This window comes from Mercenaria mercenaria, chromosome 19 (assembly GCF_021730395.1).
Source record: "Mercenaria mercenaria strain notata chromosome 19, MADL_Memer_1, whole genome shotgun sequence".
NCBI classification, from domain to species: domain Eukaryota; kingdom Metazoa; phylum Mollusca; class Bivalvia; order Venerida; family Veneridae; genus Mercenaria; species Mercenaria mercenaria.
In genome coordinates, this window is record NC_069379.1 from 30,411,121 (window position 1) to 30,425,713 (window position 14,593).

General features: G+C 34.7%; 1 protein-coding gene across 1 annotated transcript; it reads left to right on the forward strand.

Moving 5' to 3' along the window:
* Positions 1–936: 936 nt before the first annotated feature.
* LOC128550915 (uncharacterized) lies at positions 937–12,505 on the forward strand. Its single transcript, XM_053530969.1, has 6 exons — positions 937–1,109; positions 3,234–3,360; positions 4,502–4,651; positions 6,483–6,639; positions 8,323–8,508; positions 12,034–12,505. The coding sequence occupies exons 2-6, from the start codon at positions 3,275–3,277 to the stop codon at positions 12,088–12,090; spliced, it is 636 nt and encodes a 211-aa protein (XP_053386944.1). The 5' UTR covers positions 937–1,109; positions 3,234–3,274; the 3' UTR covers positions 12,091–12,505.
* The last annotated feature ends 2,088 nt before the right edge of the window (positions 12,506–14,593 follow it).

A 14,593-nucleotide genomic window follows, 5' to 3' on the forward strand; every position in this document is an offset into this window, starting at 1 on the left:
GACAGTGGAAGAAATATCCTGCACATTTACCAATACTGGTAAAACTATCACATTTACAAAAAGTAGTAGATCCACCCTGCACATTTAGCGATAGTGGTAGAACTGTCCTGTATATTTATCGATAGTGGCAGAAAATCCAGTACATTTACCAACACTAGTAGTGTAGAACTATCGTGTGCATTAACAAATAGTGGTAGAACTTTTTTCTGTACATAACCGACAGTTGCAGAACTATTCTCTACATTTACTGATAGTGGTAGAACTATCCTGATCATTTACCTGTAGTGGCAGAAGTAACCTGTAAATAAGTTACAAAGAGGTACACTTAGAAATAATGGAAACAAATTCTTATGTGTTATATTGTAGCTTTATCTAATTAATAATTTAAGGTATTTCTGCACGTTCGGATCAATTATTTTTCTACAATGTAGAATTTTATTCAAAATATGCTTAGACAATTCAGCGAATAAAAATAGGGTATTGTGCTTGATTTTTTGCTAGACTGATTTGTAATTTTTAAAACTTGGACCTCATGCAAGTTTTTATAATGTGAGTCTATGGGAAAATCACAATTTTCGTGATAGAATTTTTTCCTGCAATGTAGATTTAAATGAAACTTTTCACAGTCGTGAATAAACATGAGGCCAATGAAATCGTGAAATAAAATGTATAGGTCTAATTGGTTGCCATTCATAAAATGTTTTACCTTTCCGTACGCCGAATCCAGGCTTTTTTTCAACATTATCCGGAAAAAGCACGTTACATCATCAAACATGCAGAACTACCTTTAAATATTCAAAACCAACAAAACAAGAAAGTGATATTGAAACAGATATGAAGAACTTTTATACAAATTCAGTTGTAAGTTACTGCACATATCAGTTTAACAGTTATTGTTTTTCAATGAAACAAGCACATTTTTAAAAACATGGCTTACGTTACTGCCTAGTAAGACACAGTAGGTCTTCATTATCACTGCGAAATGACAAAGATTAGATCTGTTTGACTTGAAACATAATTTATTTTCAGACGTAATATTATTGAAGAATACTACATAAAATCTGATGACGGAAGTTTCAAGCTAGAAGAAAGGGTAGACGGAATAATAGGTGATGTTGTGTTGTAAAATATGACAAGACACTTCCTTTATTTTATCGTAACGTTCAACTATCTTTCCTCGAGAGAAACCAGATATTCAAAAATGAGTAATTTGTGTTCCGTTTTATTTCTTCTTTATTCAACGTCTACTAATCTTACGTATTAGTGATTAAAGCATTTGTAGTTTTTCATGACATGAACTATTTCACTTTTACATTTCAATCCGCTAGTTCAGCTAAAAAATCTCCAGGAAAGGTTGCTGTCGTGCTAATATAAATTGCTCCCACCTACAAAGTAACCGACCAATCACATTCTTAGTCCTGGCGAAAAGTATAGCTTCTTTCGCCCTATTTATTCTATATGGAGATACTAATCCGAGAACCGGTCTAATCAATTAGCAGAATTTCGTTCTTCTACGAAGAAGGCAGGATAAGTTGTTACTTGAGTTAACCTAGTCCGTGAGTTGAACTGGCATAGTTAAAACGAAAAACATAATTGCCCTTGGTCTGCTTGATGTCAGAATTACGAAGAGTGTACGGGACGAATCTGTTATAAGCAATGCACATTGTTTGATTCGGCAAAAATGTCTGTGTATAAATAAAACAAGTAGGAACAAGGCTTATTAATCTGGTTTTGACCCTGTGTACCACATCTATTTATCTTTTTTCTAAATATAATATAAAATTATATAAAAAAGTAACATTTGAAGACTTCAAAGAATAATGTTTTATACTTATATGCCGCCTTAATCTACATAATAATAATTGTATTTGACATTTTTATGTCTTTTAATTTTGTTAGCTCACCTGAACACAAAGTGCTTGGGGTGAGCTATTGTGATCGCTCAAGGTCCGGCGTTCGTACGTCGTCCGTCCATCCACACTTTTCTTTAAATATCATCTCCTCTGAAACCATTTGGTGGAAGTTGATGAAACTTGGCCTGGATGTTCCTAGGGTAGGCCCCTTCCAAAATTTTTCAAATCTTCTTTCCAAAGAATTGAATTCTACATAGAACTGTGGTTGCCATGGCAACCGAAAGGATTTAAAAAAAAATCTTCTTGTCCAAAACCGCAAGGCGTAGTGCCTCAATATTTGGCATGTGACATCATCTAATGGTCCTCTATGTAATAATTATGCCCATGGGGTGAAAAGAGAACCCGTTCCAGGGGTCCAAAGTCTTATATAGGAATAAACTTTGAAAATCATCTTGTCTGAAAGTTCAAGGCCTAGGCCTTTGATGTTTGGTATGTAGTGGTTCTCTAACAAGAATGTTCATATGCACCTGGGATGAAAAGAGGCCACGCCCCGGGGGTCACTTGTATATGAGTTATATAGGAAAAAATACTTCACAAATTATCTGATAAATTTTCCTAAACTGCTTGATTATAATTACCTAATGACCCCTAGTAAATAGGGTCACTTAACTGTGATCTTGACCTACTGATCTACTTTTTTGTTTTTTAAGATAAAGCCTTTAAATTTGGATGACAGATACAGTTTTGCACACCGATCTTAACACTGACTTTCAGTGACCATGAATGTGACCTACTGACATACTTTCTTAATATTTTAGCAGCAGTTTGAATTTGAAACATGTAGCTCATTTTACTCGGGTGAGCGATCCAGGGTCATCATGACACTCGTGTTTATGATTTTATATTTATGAGAATAGCAATGTAACAATATAATGCTCTGTTTGTTTCGTAAAAACAGATGAAACAGCTTTCCAAATGGATGTTATGCGTAATTACATGGTTAGAAAAGCATTACTTTTAATATTGCACATGAACATTTATAGTTAGAGCCATAAAGGGAGGTAATAAAAAACTATAGATTCAATCAAACATCCTAGTATATTCAGCTATATTCAAACCTTCGACAAATGTAAAACAAAACAATTATCGGAAATAGGATTTAACAAGAAATTAAAGTATTTTATGCTCATAACGGAAAATGTGGCAGCCGCATTTTATACAATGGCATTATGAGCCTTTTATATGGCAAAAGTACACAACAAAATGGTACGTACAAAGTATTTAAAACATGGCAGATACAGTTCATAAAACACTTCAGCCATATTTTGCTGGTATTTGTGTACACAGGTTTTGAGTAATTGTATGAATTTTAACTTGCAGGTTTTGCAGCATCAGTTGGGGCTTTATGTGAAAATTATGCAATGTTCAATTTCGATCTTCGATTTTCTTTCGTTCAAATGTTTGCACCAGAATTCACAAGAGTCATGGTGCATGAGATTGGACACATGTAAGTAAAACGTATTTGCTCATATCATTTTATTATTTGCTTGCACGAAAATTCCAAGATTATGAAATATTATTATTTTGCAATTAATATAAAGATATACATTATAGGGAAACGAACTTACTCCAACCAATTATTATGAAAATCATCTCATTTACGTTAATGCTGGGACATTATGATAAAATTTAAAGAATTTCTGGATGAAGCCACACAAAGTTTTAGAAACAAACTTGCTGAATCTAATTATGTATATTATATAATTCATTTGTTTTGCATAGTGAAATAAGAGCGGAACAGGTCAGTGTACGTACATCCTTGTTCACGTAGAATGTGTAGGTAATTCACTTCTACCTTTTGATTAAATGGATTGACCTCCAGATTGTACGACAACAAAGGCAAAAGAATATTATAAGATGTTAGGATCTTTTTGCTATATTTCTTGAGAAGGCCTTAACACCGAGTTACAGACATATTATATATAGGAAACTGCCTTTATTATAAACTTTTATATAAACGGTCACTTACGAATTCGTCCATGATGTATTGGTCAAGATGTTAGGGTCCCAACTCAGCATGTTTTTCCCGATTTAGCATTTTATTGAAATAGGTAAGAGACAAGAATTCATGCTTTTATTTTCATAACATAACCAAATATTGAGTCCCTTTAAGGATAAGGTATATGAATACTTTTATTTACTAACCAGGCAACAAGTCAACTGAATGTGTCAAATGTTATTTTTAGCTGGAGCCTTGATTATGCAACAGATATCGAAAATGGTTAAATTGATTCTCTATTGTGCAACAAATATCGAAAACGGTTAAAGTTATTCTATATTGTGCAACAAATATCGAAAACGGTTAAAGTGATTCTATATTGTGCAACAAATACCGAAAACGGTTAAAGTGATTCTATATTGTGATTCTATATTGTGCAACAAATATCGAAAACGGTTAAAGTGATTCTATATTGTGCAACAAATATCGAAAACGGTTAAAGTGGTTCTATATTGTGCAACAAATCAATTAAAACAAACTTATCATAGGCGCGTTTAGATACCTAAACTATATGGAATAAAGCTTTATGAATTTAAAGTGTTTTACAGGAATATATTGTATACGTTCTGTCATTCATTTTTGTTTTCAGTGCAGGAGCTTTCCACGATGGGTTAGGATGCTGCGATGACGAAATATATGTAATGAACTCAACAAGCTTTCCAAAGTTACCTGACTTTTCATTAAGCTTTTATAAGTTCTCAAGTTGCTCTGCAAAAGACTTTGGGAGTTACTTGTCCAGGTTAGTTCATAAAAACTGAAAATTTATCATGAAACTGGCCGTAGAGGTAGGGGTCTGCTTCTTGAGCTGTTAAGCTGTCATAAGTTCTAAAACTTTTCTGCAGAATACTTTACATGTTACTTGTCCAGTCAAGCATATAAAACTAAAAAGTTTGACATTAGCCGTTGAGAGCAGAGGCTGCCTCATGGACACGATATACTGTCCTATGATGCAAATATGTCTGCCAATTACGCCTAGGCCTGTGTATGACATACCGTAAAAGCACATATTTTCACTGGGTCAAAATTTTGCGAGTTTGAAATTTTGAGTAAGTTCGCGAGGTTTAATATTCGCCAAATTGTAAAAATGGTTTCCTACTTGAATTTGAATTATACTAATGTTGAATACTTACGCGAGGATTAATTTTCGCGATATGTAGGGTCTCGCGAATGTAGCGAATTATGAACCCTCGCAAAAATGTCTGCTTTTACAGTATCAAATTTATATCAATTTGTAAAGCAACGTGATAAATTACGAAAATGGACAGTAGACAATAATTTCAACAAATTTAAATTTTTTACGTGATAATATGTGAGCTTTATCTCACTGTATTGCCTAATGTAATCCTTGGAGCTAAGATGTTATTGTTTGGTTATGAATAACAGGTAGGGAATATCTCGGCTCAGCTAATGTAATGGAGAAATCCAGTCCCAGGTAGGTGTTTTTGCGCAATCGAGGAGGAAGTAATCAATTCTCGATAAATTCTGAGTATGATTTATACCCCGAGCCGTGAGGGGTAGGTTAAAGATTACTAGTTTTATCTAAAATTATACAGTCTTCAGGTTCTTCGTTACAAATGTTTGTGAGACACAATGGCAGCTTGGCAGCAAAGATAAAAGAATAGGAAGAAAAGCCATTATCTCTTTTGCTAATAGTATTTGTTTGGTTGACAGGTCAGATCAATATATTGTACAATACATCTGGACTGGCACAATGTCGTTAAAGTTACAGTCACGGATCATGTGTTTCAAAAGTTACTTTCACTATGAGGCATTGGATATAACTAGAAACAAAAGAAATAAAAGAAACATTTTGTCAGCAGTTGCGACAAAACTAATCGAACCCTCCAGGGCGAGTATGCAGTTGCGACAAAATTGATCGAACAATCCAGGACGAGTACGCGATGCTACGGAACTAATATAACAAAAAAGGGAGAGAATGCGCAAAACACCAAATATCAGTTAAACTCTTGGAATCTTTGTTTTAATTTTGAATAGATATTAATCATAAACATGTTTTTTAATGTCAGACATTTAATTTTTGTGCTAAAGACGTGCATTACCAAAGAAACTGTTACAGTAATGTATATTATGTTCAAATTAAGATAGTCTGCTGTTGTTCACTATAAAAGTTTCACATTTGTTGTGAACTGCTACATTGATCAGACTTCAATTTCAAGTGTGACTGAAGACAAGCGGTTAGATATTCTTCTGATTGTCTTGTTAAATCACGTAGATTTGATATATTAATATTTAGGGGGGAAAATAGACTACATCTTATAGTTTCTGTTTCTATATTTTGATATTAACTTCATATTTTATACTTTAAGATTTTGTACAAGGATTTCCAGTGAACAAATCTATCTTTGTCACCAGTTTCAAGATTTTATCAATTATTATCTTTATAATACACTACATACATTACATCAAACCAAGAAATGACAAATATAATGCATGCGCAGTAAAATGAACAAACGGTGTTTGTTTGCAATTTTTACATTGGACACCGTAAACATAGGCGATATTTCTCTAGTTTTCTTCCCTTACATATAAATTATTATCTTCTTCTCTAGTTTCACAATCAATGCTCTTGCAAGCTGTGTCTACACATCAAACCCTAAGGAAGAGGAATTCCTATTTAATTTCTGCAAAGGTCTTCTAGGAAGTGAATATGGTTTAGAAACTCACTGTAAAATATTCACAGATGGAAGCGGCTCCGTTTGTCCAAATGTAAGTTTTTCTATTAATCCCTATTAACACAAAATGGGAGTCTAGATCGGATTTTGAAATAATTATTATAGTATGTGCACCCATCCCTTATCAACTTCCTTGAACTATTAGTAGATTTGAGCCGAGTGTCCTAATGCTCGAAATCCTTAAACTAAAATTAAGGACGTATGCTAGAATTTGGTGCGAATATTTTCCCAATAACAGTATTTCTTCAAACTTAGGATATGGAAGGACAATCATCTAAGAAACAAAAAAAATGCAATAAAAATCATAGGTCGACGGTATCGAAAAAGAGTTATCTGACCTTGAAAACGGCATTTTTGGGGGAAATGCCGTTTTCAAGGGCAGATAACTCTTTTTCGAATCTGGTGACCTATGATTTTTATTGCATTTTTTTGTTTCTTAGATGATTGTCCTTCAATATCCAAAGTTTAAAGAAATTCTGTTATTGGGAAAATTTTCGACCATCTAATATACAGGGAATTCTAGCGTACGCCTTTAATTATTGATTGCTGTACATAATAATCCTGGTCTTTCATCCTGAAATATTCCAATATTGATGCAGTTCAATTATAATTCCCATGACATCTCAGTGATCGAGCCTTATTAGAACTCCGTATTAGTAGAACGTGTTATTTCAAGGGAAAACGTAAGAGAATAAGTATGCACGTCAATAAGGAATAGCCATAAGTGAAGCCCCTCAAACGGAACCCATAGAATGAGCGAGGTATTATGCAGCCTCCCATAAACAGCCAATAGGCCTAAATCCGAGACTGGTGTTATTATGTTAGGTAGCGTTTCCTTTCGCTATTCGAACTCTGAACTTTTGGTATTCTCTGATTCTTTGACAAACCGTGTTAAAAACAATCTACATTTTGAAATGTACTTAAGAATTCAATGTTATTTTTGTGCGTTTATGCGGGTATAAACCAGATTGGGTCTTTTTTGCAAATCCATGAATCGCGCTAGGGATTCGATGTTGATTTGCAAGAAGTACCAGTGTAATTTATACCCATATAACGCACAAGAATAGAATTCAATCCTTAACGTTCCATTTTGTACAAACGCTTGCTACAAAAATAAGTGGTATGCTTTCCATGTGTATCAGAAAGTCAAAATGATTCAAAATATCATTCTGTCCAACAGCTAAATAGAAAAGCCGAAAAGACCCCCACCCCCTAATTTTCAATTGAAATTCGCCTTTCGTTTAAAATAAACCTACTTGTTTTTATTCAAAATATTGTTAAATACAGCGAAAAATTATATAGTTATGTCGATAAAATTTTGATCTTTACCATCAGAAAAAAAGGTGTTTAATCTGTAATTTAAAGGTGGTGAAGCACACTTAAGCAACATTTTATGACATTTTTCATTTTTTTAATAGGTGTATTCTGCTAGAGATTTATCTAATGAACAGAATGCATAACAATTGATTATCTTGAAACGGAAATTAACTGGTTTTTATCATAAACATCAACGTAATCTTGAGACTGAAAATGTCACATGATGAAATGCTAAAATACGCTATACCCTTGACTGAAATCTCTCAAAATTGTATTTTCGTATTAACTTTCTCTTGCCCTTTAAATATTTCTTATGCACGGGAGATAATCTACTGGTTTATCATTTGATATTATCTGCACTATATAGTATACCCTTAGCTGATTTTTTTTTTACTTTAAGGGAGACTATACATTTGTAAGTGGATATCTACCATGGGACGGTTGTGAACCGAAACTGTTAGATGGTATTTATCACCCAATATTTCGCTGTACAGATGAAAATGGTTGTGGAAATACAAACTATGACATATATCACATCTTTGAAGGCACCAAATGTCTAAATGTAAATGGCACCAAAGGAGACCAGGTATATTTGCACAATAACAAGACGGAGTCAAAGCTCGTATTCCACTGCAACAAGAAAGAGAGAGAAAACAAAATGGAACTAAACATATCTTCAAAACATATATTAACCACTTTCAGAAGTCACACAGCGCTTTTTTGATAGAGACGGCATGATAACGATATTGTTATTTTGTTATTTTTAGCTCACCTGAGCCAAAGGCTCATGGTGAGCTTTTGTGACTGTTCAGTGTCCGTCGTCCTCCGTGCGTCGTCCGTCGTGCATCCATCAACATTTTCTAAACAAATCTGCTTTCTGAAAATAACTAGGCAGATTTACACCAAACTTCACAGGAATGGTTCTTTGGTGGCTCCCTTTCAAAACTGTTCAAAGAATTGAATTCCACACAGAACTCTGGTTGCCATGGCAACCGAAAGGAAACAATCTTCTTATCCAAAACCGCAAGGCGTAGAGCCTTGATATTTGGTATGTGACATCATCTAATGGCCCTCTATGAATCATTTTCAAATTATGCACCTGGGATGAAAAGAGGCCCCGCCTCGGGGGTCTCAAGTTTTACATAGACTTATATAAGAAAGAACTTTCAAAATCTTCTTGTCTGAAACCACAATGCCTAGGTCTTTGATATTTGGAATGTAGCATTGCCTAGTGGTCCTCTACCAAGATTGTTCAAATTATCACCCTGGGGTGAAAAGAGGCAGCGCTCCGGGGTTCCCAAGTTTAAGTTTTACATAGACTTATATAGGAAAAAACTTTAAAAATCTTCTTGTCTGAAACCGCAAGGCCCAGGCTTTTGATATTTGGTATGTTGCATGGCCTAGTGGTCCTCTACCAAGATTATTCAAATTATGTCCCCGAGTTGAAAAGAGGCCCCGCCCCGGGGGCCCTAGTTTTACAGAGACTAATATAGGAAAAATCTTTAAAATCTTCTTGCCTGAAACTGCAAGTCCTAGGCAATTGATATTTGGTTTGTAGCATTGCCTAGTGGTCATCTACCGAAATTGTTCAAATTATGCTCCTGGGGTGGATAGAGGCCCTGTCTTAGGGGTCCCAAGTTTTATATATACTTATATTATGATAGGAATTTTTTTTAAAAATCTTCTTGTCTGAAAGTTCAAGGCCTAGGCCTTTGATATTTGGTATGTAGCATTGTGTAGTAGACCTCTAACAAGATTGTTCAAATTATGTCCCTGGGGTGGAAAAAGGCCCCGCCCCGGTGGTCACTTGTTATATGAATTATATAGGGCAAATACTACAAAAATTATCAGATTATATTTCCAAGACTGTCTAATTTTAATTACCTGATGGCTCCGAGTGATTCAAATTATGCTCCTGAGTTGAAAAGAGGCCCCACCCAGGGGGCCCAAGTTTTACATAACATTATATAGGAAAAAACTTTAAAAATCTTCTTACCTGAAACTGCAAGGTCTAGGCATTTGATATTTGGTTTGTTGCATTGCCTAGTGGTCCTCTACCGAAAGTGTTCAAATTATGCTCCTGGGGTGAAAAGAGGCCTTGTCCCAAGTGTTACATAGGTTTTTATAGGAAAAATCTTTAAAAATAATCTTGTCTGAAAGTTCAAGGCCTAGGTTTGACATTTGGTATGTAGCAATTTGTGACGGACCTCTAACAAGATTGTTCAAATTATGCCCCTGGGGTGAAAAGAGGCTCCGCCCCGGAGGTCACTTGTTATGTGAGTTACATAGGAAAAAAAAAACACAAAAATTATCAGATCATATTTCTTAGACTGTTAAATTATAATTACCTGATGACACCTAGTGATTAGGGGTCACCTAACTGTGACATTGACCTACTGACCTACTTTCTTTTTGTTAAGATGCAGCCTTGAAATTTGGATGACATGTACAGTTTTGCATCCAAATCTTAAAACTAAAATGTGAACTACTGACCTACTTCCCTAATCTTTTAGCATCAGTTTGACATTTGAAACATATTCACACAACTGGGAAAAGATTTCAATGCTTACTTACATTTGACGTTCTTACCTGATCTCTTACACTTGTCAGTGTAGCTGACATTACTCAGGTGAGCGACCCAGGGTCATCATGACCCTCTTGTTCATATTTTCTTTAGCCCTGAATAACATATTATAAATTTCTTGTCAAGTACTAAGTTTTGAATTTATTAGAAAACTGCATTTCAGATGCTATTGTTTTAAAGAAAGACGTATTTTGCAGAACTTTCTGCACGGGGGTAAGTCAGTAATTCCATTGACAAGATTGTATGTGTTTTTAACGTCCAGCAAAGTAACTACTTTGAACTTTATCTACCTCAGTCATTCTTTTGACTCCCATCGTTACATCTTTTTCAATTTTAATGGGTGTTTAGAGAAGTCAATCTGCTGTATCTTTCTATTTGAGGATGGTCTGCATTTGTGAATTGCGGTTTTGTCTACGTTTGCTGTCTGATATCATTAGTCCTCCACCTCTGATTCATGTGGGGAAGTTGGCAGTTACTTGCGGAGAACAGGTTTGTACGGGTACAGAATCCAGGAACACTGGTTAGGTTAACTGCCCGCCGTTACATGACTGAAATACTGTTGAAAAACGGCGTTAAACCCAAAACAAACCAAACCAAAACGTTTGCTGTGCATAGTGGTTTAAAGTACAACGTGGAATTTACGTTGGGAAGCGCACTCGTTATGTATTTTCAGGTGCCTTTCACGATCTGAGACGTGTAATGTACGGCGTGTGATTTATTTTATATACGTTTTATGTATGTTCAGTGCTGTTATCGAGACAACACAGATAGAGACATATATTTTTTTGTTATATTCTTTCATGAATGTTATCCAGGCAACAGCCGTTAAAAGATCGAGAAACATTTTATGTACTATTTGTGGATGATGCTATTTTATGTACCTTCAGGCATCAGGAAATACAAAAGTCATATCCTGAAGGATGTATAACGTACGAGGAGTGCCCTATCTTATGTGTTTTCAGGTATATTGTGGAGACAAGTGCCGTTCAAAGATAGAGTTATGAATAATCTGAGGCTTGTTGTATTTCATGTATCTTCAGGTAGCGAGGCAAATGCCGTTGAAGGATAGAGATGAATAGCCTAGTTGAATGCATTTTCAGGTTTCTTTTGAAGGCAATGCTGTTCAAAGATGAAGATTTCTAACGTAATGGGTCTGTTCTGTTAATCAAGACAAGTGTGCAAAAAAAAGAGTGCCCTAGTATATGTATTTTCAGTTGTCGTTAAAATGTGTATCGTATGAAGTATGCTATATTTTTATTTATATTCAGTTTTATTATCGATATGTATCCTGTATGTAATGTATTTTCAAACCTTTTACCGAGGCACGTTGTTCAAATGATGCGATTGGTAAAGAATTAAGTTTGTAATATTTTATGCATTTTCAGGTCTGTTATCGAAGCAAATGTCGGTCAAAGATAGAGAGGTGTAACGCGCAGATGTGTTATAATCTATTTAATTTTAGGTTTGTATCTCGTTCAAAGATAGAGATGTGTTAAGTACTGATTTGCTATATTTTGTGTTTTTAAGGTCTGTTATCGAGGAAAGTGTCGTTCTAAGATAGAGTTGTGTGAGGAGTACGAATAAGAAGACAAAGAAGAAGAAGAAGACGTAGAAGAAAGTAGTGAAGAACAGTCCGACAGCTCGTAATCGTAAAAAAAGATTATTGACCACTAACAAAGGATAGGATAAACAATTTCAAGAATATCATCGCTTTTGAAAATGTTCATCATGGTCTTATACTTCAAGTTGCAACTTGTAACAAAGAATACAAATACAACGATTCTTTGCATTAGATTGTCATCTGAATCTTATAGTGTTTCATATCAGAAATATGTCATTAAAATGATTTTTCAAAATAATATTCACAGAATCTTGTATCATAAAACAAATTCTACCCACGTATCTGGTTTACTTTTATTGCCATAACAAAATATGCTTTCTCGATCTACGACACAGAAAACGAATATGTTTGCTTTGGATATGTAAAGATGAGAATGAATGTTGTCCTACCACATGTACGAAGTATGCAATGACTTCGAAGATAATTGATTAATTTCTGAACTAGCCGCTAGACAGATAATAAAATATTTTTTCCACAAAATTTCCGATTTTTCTTTTATTTTATGTTATAGTGACAAATGTCAGTCTATTGTGGCAATTTTTGTTGTTAAGTGACTGTATTACTATCAATCTAGTATAATCTATTATACTCTTGGATGGTTGATTGGCGCCTATGGCAATTATATTACCCTAGATAATTTGGTACATCATGCTGTTTGGTCAAGAGTTATCTAACTGGCCATTGATAATATTATAAAGCCTCTCATAAAAAGACACTAAATTCAAAACTGCTGTTATTATTATGGGTTGCGTTCCTCGTAGCTTCAAGGGGATCTTATAGATTTTATTACACAGACAATGAGCACGAAAGAATCAAACATAATTATGAAGAAAAAAATGTAAACCTCTTTAAACGGACGGTGGTTGTCAAATCAAGCTAGCTAATGGTTAAGGCCATACCAAACCGGTAATTACATGTATTAGTATGTCAATTACAAGAACCTCTCGTCATAGAATACATCTTGTGCTCTACTTCACTAAACTTGCAGGGCTCTCGTTATATAATATATCTTGTGCTCTATCCCTCTAAACTTACAGGGCATGTAATTCTGCTCACGTAAACTTTTAATCTGAGTAAACTGCTGTTCTCAACGAAACTGCCCGTTTTAGGTGAGAAATGTGCGGATGAAATGGGCGAGCATATTTTCCCGTTTCTGACAATGGTTCTTACAGAATACTGAAGGGTAGGGTATAGCATGTAAAGTGACATTTTTCTTCTGGTCGTGTTCTGAAGGTTTCTTTGTACATAATTTCATTTTAAACGTAACATGTTGAAAGCATATTACAAATCTGGTTCTGCTGTTGAACTCTGGTATATCAGCTACCCGTTCTATTTAAATACCTGATTTATTCTCTTTTTTTTTAATTGTATTGTCCCAGTATCAACAGTGTGCACAGAGGGTCGAAGAGCATCTGTTCATAAGCTGCACTTATTAAAAACGCAAATGATATTCCCGAGAACATTTTTCATTTAGAGAAATAAAAAAGTACAATTATGTATGTATGTCAGTCAATGACAATGACAATGGCATGGTTAAGATATAATAGATATGTCTTTCATTTAAAGGGAAATTATACGTTTAAAGGTGGATATCTACCATGGGACGGTTGTGAAGCGACATTGTTAGATAACATGTATTACCCACTATTTCGCTGTGCAGATGAAAATGGTTGTGGAAATGCAGACTATGACATATATCATGTCTTTAAAGGCACCAAATGTTTAAATGAAGATGGCACCAAAGGAGTTAAGATATATTTGCACAATAACAACAGAGTAGAAACTAATATATCAATGCAGCAAAAACAAGCAAAAAGGGACCTAAAATTTTAAAATAAAACATGAAATGTTTTAAATTTTCTCTGAAGTATACCAGGTCTGCTGTTGGAAGCATGTGTTGTTCCGAGATAGAGATGAATGATGTAATTTTATGCATTTTCAGGTCTGCTATTGAAGCAAGTGCCGTTCAAATATAAAGATGTTTTACATACTGGAGTATTTCCCTTCACGTTTAATCAGATATATTATGGAGAGAAGTGCCCTTTAAAACAAAAGTGTGTTGAATCATGCACTGTATGTATTTTAGCACTCTTACCGAGACAGTTGTCATTCACATGAGTAATGCAAAAGATGTGCTTCGGGTCGAATACAAAGGCAAATTTCGTTTTGAAACGCCTTGTCTATCCTATTTTTGAAGAAGACGATGTGGAAGGAACGAAGTATGCAATAGTTTATGTCTTTTAGGTCTTTATTTATCGAAGCTAGCGTTGTTTAAAGACGGAAATGTGTAACGTACGGATGTGCTATATTTTATGTATTTTAGGTTTGTTTTCTAGCCAAGTGTCGTTCAAAGAATAAAATATGTAAGGGATACACAGAGGAGGAAGAAGAAGTGGAAGAAGAGGAAGAAGAAGAAGTGGAAGAAGAGGAAGAAGAAGATGAAGAGGAAAAAGAAGAAGATGATGA

What these genes read in the sequence shown, in the direction of transcription:
- LOC128550915 (XM_053530969.1), top strand. Translation starts at nt 3,275, where the DNA reads ATGTTCAATTTCGATCTTCGATTTTCTTTCGTTCAAATGTTTGCACCA. An exon ending in GTGCATGAGATTGGACACAT is followed by an intron (nt 3,361 to 4,501) that starts GTAAGTAAAACG and finishes TTTTGTTTTCAG; the next exon opens with TGCAGGAGCTTTCCACGATG. An exon ending in GCGGCTCCGTTTGTCCAAAT is followed by an intron (nt 6,640 to 8,322) that starts GTAAGTTTTTCT and finishes TTTTACTTTAAG; the next exon opens with GGAGACTATACATTTGTAAG.